The 8696-nt window shown below is 42.9% G+C and overlaps 1 protein-coding gene across 1 annotated transcript; it reads right to left on the bottom strand.

Annotated features, from left to right (window-relative positions):
• Nucleotides 1-797: 797 nt before the first annotated feature.
• On the bottom strand, nucleotides 798-5923 carry mex3b (mex-3 RNA binding family member B). The gene is made up of 2 exons (XM_033628179.2): nucleotides 5296-5923; nucleotides 798-3549 (listed from the first exon to the last, which is right to left on the bottom strand). Exons 1-2 carry the CDS (start codon nucleotides 5513-5515, stop codon nucleotides 2135-2137), a joined length of 1635 nt encoding a protein of 544 aa, XP_033484070.1. The 5' UTR covers nucleotides 5516-5923; the 3' UTR covers nucleotides 798-2134.
• Between the last annotated feature and the right edge of the window lie 2773 nt (nucleotides 5924-8696).

Raw genomic sequence — 8696 nt, 5'->3', positions numbered from 1 at the left:
TAAGGACAGGAGGAGCCAGGGATCAAACCATCATCTTCTGACTGGCGGATGACCCACTTTACTTCCTGAGTTGCAGCCACCAATTTGTCAAATTAACACAAAGACATTTCCACACAGAAATCCAGGGGCCCCTGCTTGTTTTGCCTGGTTAACAATCCAACCTCACAAAAATGTTGTATCTCTGAAATGCAGTTTTCTTAACTAAATCTCTGAAACTTGATATTGCATTTAAACAAATTCAATCAATCATCATTTATTTGTTACATGTAATTATACAAGGTACAACTCCAGGTGAAATGAGATTCAATCAACCCCTTTAACTTGTGCTCTGTAATTTAGTCCTTCTCTATGTGCTTTTACATTCTTCACTCATCATTTGCTTTATAAAATGAAGTCACTAAACATGACACATTCCCAGGGCCAGAGGTTACATGTTAAAATGTCTCCTCTTGTTTGACCAAAACTCCAAAACCCAAACCCATCACTCCCAGAAGAACCAGATTATGGTCTTTGTAGCAGGCTGTATAAGGATAGGTCAACAGCACTACTAATTAGTGATAAGGCAGGCCAAGTCCCCCTCTGTCTGACTGGCACAGCCTACACTCAATAATTAGGCCACTGTGATAATCCTGCCGCCTCCGAGCTTCTATTAGGAAGCAGAGAGGGTCAGATGTTCAGAAAAGTGTTACACTTTCACAATCCTCCACAGCCTCCCTGCTCACCTCTGTGTGCTCTCAATACCAGCACAACAAAAACACAGCAGTTCAGGAAGAACACCACAGGCACACACCATGTAAATGTACCATTTTTTTATTGGACTTGTATAGAAATACTTAAAAAAAACATGATGTAGCACCATTACTTAAGATTTACTTTTTATCATGTATAACTTTAAATGTCAGAAAAATAAAACTCTTGAAACATTTCCAAATCTTGTCTCAGCAAATATAATATTAGTATTTGACCATGAGGTTAAAGGCCCTTTATCATAAAATAAAATATATACTTTGTTCTTAAACTTTGCTCAATAAAGTACATTTACCCTCAAGTAACTTCACCTTCATATACATAAACAAGTGGTAAACAAATGTATTAAAATAGAAATACGAAAACTATAGTGGTGCAACAGAAGCCTGTAATTCCCACTGGAATCTAATTCATACAAATTTTAGAAAGCATAAACAGTTTCTTTGTGTTCAACTTACTAAGTTTTGTACATTTCAATGTTTCATATTAATATAGAATAAAATAGGCTTTATATTACTGAATAAAAAATATTCTGGGTGACGCAGATGTGAAACACATTTTTTTTGCTGAACCTATGAAAACTCCATACCAACAGAATACTGTCAAATGCAATACACATTTTGTGGATGTGGGTTTTCTCCCACAGTCATGGGATATTAAAATAATACAGTGATCAATGCCATAAGGCCATACTAAAAAATAAACAATATTTCAACCCAGCTACAAAAAGTTCACTGAACTTAAATTAAAATATCTGTAAACATCTTTGCAATAAGAAATATAATCTTTCAAGTCAAAAAACGAATAAAATACTTCAATCTGTATTAATGTCATTTAAAACTCAACTTGTGGAAATTGATTCTATTCATATATATGTAGGATATGTTGTTTCCGTCCCTTGCATGGTTTCTGACCTTAAGCTGCAGTATCTTGCTAAGTCAAAAGTCCTGTTTGGCTAGAGGCCTTCCATGTTTCCTAGCCATGGCCTCTCCTTACTACATTTGATCAGCAAAACTGGAGGGCTCAGCCAGCTAACAGTCTACAGTTTGACCCACGCATCTCCGTTTGACCCCACTGTGCCTCTTCACTTCATAAATATAGGGTACAATTTACTAGAACTATTGATTACTATGCTGTAACATTTAAAACATGCACTTAGATGCAGAAAATATTTCCCCAAGCTACAGTATCTTTAGCAAAAACTATGACGGAGCCCAAAAAGGGTGCCTGTCCCTTCTTCTGGATACTGCAGCCTCTCACATACATATATATATCTATGTACATTTCCAAACTGATGATTGGGTGATTTCATTAAAGCAGTATGAGGAGTCTGTTTGTTGCTATTGTAGACTGTCTCAATAAAGAGACAGTCACAGAGTTTCACTTTTTATGAAAATATACGTATAGCCTGAGTAACGCCAGTGTGGCAGACAGGGCATTTGGGTTCACTCCTCTCACAGATACGATTGGCACATTCCATACAGAAGAGGTTGTGTCCACAGGGGACCAGGGCCGCAATGACCTCACTCTCAAAGCACACCGAGCAGTCGCGACTGCCTTTTCGGCTAGTGCCAGAGGAAGTGGAGGAGGAGGAAGAGGATGACGAGGACGACGACGACGAGGCAGAGGAATCGCATGGAACCCCAGGGAGGTGAGGGCCCTGCAGGGAGGCAATAATGCTGGAATAGCCAGGGAAACTGAGCGGGCCTCCGCCTGGGTCGCTGCGCACCCTCCGGGCTAACGGGTGCTCACTGGATCCTCCCGTGTGGCTGTGGAGGGGAGGCGACAGTCTGGGCTGTGGGGTACAACCTTCCAACCTTTTCTGACTAACCACTATCACATTGGCATTAGTGGAGGTGTTGGTGGGGAATATGGCTGAGGTCAAGGTGGGGGAGCTGCCTCCAGTGGAGGAGGGGGTCATGCGACTATCGTACTGGGACCACAGGAGGCCTGGTGGGGTTAGCGTAGGGTCAAACCCTGACACGGAGTCAAAAGTCAGTTCAGTGCAGTCAGGTGAGATCAACTCACTTCCATAAACAAACCCGTTGCCGTTGGTGTTGACACTGATGTTGTTGTTATTGTTGTTGCTGTTATTGTTGGTTGTGGCATAACTGAGTGTGGGGCTGGGAGGGCTGTAGTCTGCCATACGTGAGCTGCTGTTACCAAAGTAGGAATCCGTGGAGCCGCTGCCCAGGGAGGAGGACGAGTTGTTGCGGTAGTTGGAGAAGGGTTTACGCACTGACGTGGGGGTCATCCCGGCGTTTGGCTTGGACCATAGGGTGGCGTGTCCATGCAGATCAAAACCCACATCAGTCCCATTGGCATGGAAGTCATTTTCATCCTGGAGCTCAATTAGGCCTCCTGTCCTCATGGCGATGTGGGCTTCGATTTCTTCACGTGCTCGGTCCACATTCTCCGGCATCCCCGTCACCTCAAACACCGGCTCCTTGTCTCGGCTGGGTGTCACAATGTAGGTGTGGGTCTGCTGCTGGATGCGCTTGATGGTGGCACCTTTTGGGCCTACAACCAGCCCCACTACACGATAAGGCACCCGCACCTGGATGGTGGTCTGTCCAGGCAGATTGGGTGGTCCAGGAACTGGGGTGCTGCTCCCATTCAGACCAGTATTTTTGTTCCTGGAGGCTCGGATCATGGAGAAGTGTTCAGCAGCAGAGATGATCTCCCTCCTGGCCATAGCCACGTCTTCCCTCCTGCCTGTTACCACAAAAACAGGCTCCTCGCCTCGAACTGGGGTCTTGATGTAGGTGTTGGTCTTTGCTCGCAGTGCTTTGATCTTGCAACCTAAGGCATGTTTAAAAACAAAAAAAAGGGGGCATAAGTGAGAGCTGGTTCCACAACAACAGCTCCAATGATGTCATGTGTTCATCCACTATTGCATTCAAAACAGCTGCTGATGTTTATTATTGTTTCTTAAAAGGCCAGTGGCTTCAGAAATCAGTGAAACCACCCTTTCGGAGAAGAACAAATTCAAACCACATGCTGCACCACCGCAAAAATACAGTGGGATAAAAATAACTCACAAAAGAAAACTCACTTCTGGATCTGTTATCAACCCTCTTCCTTTACCACAGCACAGCTAGCATCTACAAAAGCTGCTGTTAGATTCGTGATCCTTATTTTAAACTAATAGCATTATTAGAAGAGGGGAAAGCTACTTCATAGCCTGGTGCTGGTGCATTAAGTTGCATTCCAACACAAACACAAGCACATAAACACATCTCTTTATGATCAAAATGGGACTGGCTGAGGAAACCGCCTTAGAAGAATGACATAATTAGCAGAGCAAAGTCAGCTGAGTGGTACAGGGTGATGTAACCAGGGATGAAGAGGAGGGTGAACCCACCTAAACTCAGTCTACACAGTCAATTTCAATCTATGGCATGAATTCATAAAGCGTCAGTATCAACCTGATTAAATGAAGAAGGGGTCTCTTTTATGGAGGCCCCCTGCCTTTAAATAATCCCAGAGATTATGGTTAATACACTGCCTCATTTCCAATTTCTAACCTGATATAACCTGACTGAAGGGGGTATCTAAGGTAAAAGAGATGTACTTCTGAAATGTCCCACTGTGGTGGCTTTACAGTGGAAGGTGGGAGTATGTGGTTCCTTTGTTTTTCTGGGAACAGCAGCAGCAGTATTGCAGGGAGGGGAAACGATTTCGCATATGTAACCAAGCACCAGTTCCGCCCTGCAGCCCTACAGCTGGAAGACTATGTGAGCTCAGTCTGTGCAGCTATGGGCGTCTGCTGCCTGTGGCAATGGAAGATCGTGACCGTTGTCCTAATTTGATCCTGTACAACTCATTATCATAATCATAAAATAAATCCGGGAATTACTTTCCATGCCGTTTATTACGAAAGAAACAAATAATCGGCCATTGCAAACATCTCTCATGTTATTTAAAGGCAGGGAGTTCCCTTTGCCCTGGTTTTTATCTTTTGTCTTTCCTCAAAACTGAACTCCGTTCATATTTCTAATATTCTAAGTTTTTTTAAAATGCCTAAAAAGGAGTACACACAAGCAACTAAGACTTTATCTTTCAACACAGTTGTTTCGGGTCACTCAAGCAATTCGGCATGTACAGAAACATCCAAATAGGCTGCTGTTTGATTTAAATGCCAACTTCTGAATTGGTTCCTGCTGCTTACTGCCGCCTACAATAATGTATTTATAGAGGAGGGACAATGTGTGACTATGTGGCGAGCCACAGCCAAAAGTTGGCGTTTAATTTAATTGTTTACTGCTTAGTGGAGTTCATAGATGCCGAATTCAGAAGTGGTACCTACACATTTAGATATTCAATATTAAAAAGCAGTTGCTGTGCCTGTGCAGTTAAGCAAGGCTGCGTTAGTATTATACATAATTCTGGTGTGTATTGGCATTGTGGTCCTCCCACACAGGATAATGGCTCAGGACGTGCTCATACCTCAAGTGTTTAGGAGCATGGCAGCGTGCTGCTGCTCAGCTGCAAAACATGACAAATAGCCTCCGAAGCTTAACAGTGTAAAGAGAGAGAAATACACACCCTGTCTGCCAACAATCTCAGCCACGTGCTCAGAGCTAGGAACTGGGACGCATTCGGTCATGTTGACGCTCTTTTTCCGGGGCTCCTGGTTGTCGTACGGGGGATTCTCGTCGTTGTCCAAGCCGAGCAGGGAGAGCTGATCGAGGGCGATTTGCAGAGCTCTCTGGTCGTCCAGTGCATCTCCCTGAACGCTGTTGTCGGCGAAGAGCGAGCTGGGCATCTCTGCGACTCTGCAGCGTTGAGGGACCGGATAAAGGCGAGAGGAAAGAACGTAAAGGAAGACGCCGGGGGGGGGGGGTTGAGGGGGGGGTTGAGGGGGGGGGGGGGCGTCGTTTTCAAAGACAACTGATCAGTGAAAATAAATCAGTCCGGCTAAGGGATGGGTGGAGGGGGCGGGGGGGCAGTGCGAGGAGCTACAAAAAAACATCCACCCCCTTTGTGTTCTGGATGGCCCGGTCCGAGCTGCTGCACGGAAAAACGGTGAAGAAGAGGCGTTGTTATTCCAGAGCCGGCTGTGGAGATAGTAAAATTATTCCTTCCTGACAAAGGGCCCCTCCCTAGCTGACTTCCCTTAGGTCCTCTGTTGCTTCTGTCTGACTCTGAGTCCTTGCGGAGCCAGACAGAGAGATGTGCTGATGACGTCACCGGCTGGGCAGGGACGATGCAGTGCTGCGAGGTCATTTGCATATCCGTGAACTGATTGGCTGGACATGCGATTAATGGGCGTGTCTCTGCCTAGGGGGCCGCCCACTTCTTTGTTCTCAGTCTCTTTGTCTCCCTTCATTGTCTGTTTCCCCGTTTGACAATTTTTTTTTTAATAAATATACAGTATCACCTACAGTTAGAGGTCACAACAATGAACATTAACATTATTTTGAATGCACCAAAACAAAAGACATTGTCAGGGTCATACAATTTGTAAATGTGTTTTTTCTTCCAGGGCGGACTGGCATCTCCTCTGTCCTTTTCAAAATCCTCACATATCATTTTGAAGAGTTTAAGCTACATTGTCTCTCTTTACAACACAGGCTGTTGATATCACCCAGGCAAACACCTTAGAAAAAACAAACCTTTCCTGATTCCTAGTTGCAGACCATAAACAACCAACAGCTGACCAGCAGCTGAATAAAAAAAGATTTCATATTTCTGTAGTTTGTGAACAATAGTTACTCTGAGTGAGATTGAGATTCTGTATACAAAAATAATAGTTCAGCATAATAAAATCTACCACAAATTGCACATTTAAACAGTTCCTAAATACAAAAAATGTACCCTGGGATCTACACACACACACACAAACACACACATATATATAGTACATATATATAAATCAACAGGTGATTTCCTTCTCTTTTAGCCAAATCCTAAATGATTGAGTGTTTTTTCTTTCCACCTGGACCTTTATGCTCTGCCATGTCTCCTCTAATCATTGAGCTGTAACCTGTGACAGGGTGTTGTTCTACCATAACTATTGCACATTCACATATATTTAGTTTTAGACGCAAGCTTCATGTAGGTTTACATTACCAAAGGTTTATGACAAAATCACTTGATGACACCGACTCCCAAGTGCGCACGGCGAGAGCGGAGAGGAAGAGACGCTGTGCTGCTGCCAGAGGAGCTGCTGAGTGAGATCCCTCTGAGCGGTAAGTCGCTATAAGAGTCTGAGAAGTCTGGGGCTGTTCATAAAACATTCAGGACAACGCAGTTTATTCCGCACTACTGAAGCTGCTACTATTTTTGGAACCACTGCAGAGTCCATGCTAATTTCGCTATTAGTAATGCTTATTGGTGCCGTGGGTAACAGTATGACATCAATATGTCAACAAGTCGAAATATTGTAAGTATCATGATATACTGATGTATCATCTCGTTTTCGAGGGGGTCCCAAACACTTAAAAGTGGGAAAATGAACAATACAATGTACAATAATGCGGAACAGGTTTCCTGTTACCTTTACAAAACAAACAACAAAGGAACAAACAGAGACCTAGATAACAACAACAACATACATACAAAAAGGGCGTAATTTACAACCTTAAACTAGACACAATCAAAAAAACGATCAATCTACAGATAAAAGGAACAACAAGGAACAGTGACATCATTACGAAAAACATTGGCAATTTGCCTTAAGATGCAAAAACAAGACATTTTTGAATAAATGATGATGATGATGATAGAGAACGAATATTTAAAGGGATAGTGCACCCCAAAATGAAAATTCAGCCATTATCTACTCACCCTCATGCTGAGGAAGGCTCTGGTGAAGTTTTAGAGTCCTCACATCCCTTGCCGAGATCGGCGGGGGGAGCGGCTAGCACACCTAATGGCTGACGGCGCCCCAGACTAACATCCAAGAACACAAAATTGAAACCACAAAATATCTCCAACATGCTCATCCGTAGTGATCCAAGTGTCCTGAAGCCTGGACATAAGAAGTTGTTTCGAAAAATGTCATTTGAACTCTGTTTTTAGCCTCACTGTAGCCTGTAGCTCTGACTGCTTCTCTGTGCTAGCCGCTCTAGCCGCTCCCCCCGCCGATCTCGGCAAGGGATGTGAGGACTCTAAAACTTCACCAGAGCCTTCCTCAGCATGAGGGTGAGTAGATAATGGCTGAATTTTCATTTTGGGGTGCACTATCCCTTTAAGGGTAACTTATTCCAATCAGAAGGAGCCCGAACCATGAACGCTTTTTTACCAACTTCCTAAGACACAAACGGGACCATAAATAGGGTTTGACCAGAGCTTCTTAGTGAGTAACTAGGTGTATAAGGAACAAAGAATTTTTTTTGAACAATAGGGAAAATGAAAGTTAATGCATTTGAAAATAAACTGATACCAATGAAATTGATGTCTTATATCTAAGGGGAGCCAGATGAGTGTGTTTAACATTGTGCAGTGGTGTGTAAAGAAAGAACAACCTAAAATAAATCTACAGTGTCTGTTATATATAACATTAAGAGGCTGAAGGGTAGTTTTAGAGGCACTCTGGTAAACAATATATGGGTTTTTCACAACATATCAAAAATTTTACCTGTGTTACCTTGAATAATATGATACGGCACACCCCTAGTTTGGGGTCTCTCCCCCCTGAACAGCTCAAAAACACACATAATATAGTTTTATCAAGTGTAGAAAGTTTCTTTTTACCAGACAATGAGTTTTTAAGGAGATGTAGTTTACCTTGAAACTTTCTACATTTAATCTATTTTGAGTTGACAAAATGAACCTAATTACACTATAGTTTTATCAGCTTGATACCTCAGGACATTTCTTCATTTTATGAGAATTGCTTCTAAACATTTGACATGATGATGTTTCAGAAGTCCACAACAGAAAAAGACACATTACTTCTGTTCTGGGCTGCAAAGAAATACAAGCTATTTGAATACAATAGA

This window comes from Epinephelus lanceolatus, chromosome 2 (genome assembly GCF_041903045.1).
Source record: "Epinephelus lanceolatus isolate andai-2023 chromosome 2, ASM4190304v1, whole genome shotgun sequence".
In the NCBI taxonomy this organism is placed as follows: Eukaryota; Metazoa; Chordata; class Actinopteri; order Perciformes; family Serranidae; genus Epinephelus; species Epinephelus lanceolatus.
Note: the sequence above shows the minus strand (reverse complement) of the source record. Positions and strands in the feature narration are given on the sequence as shown.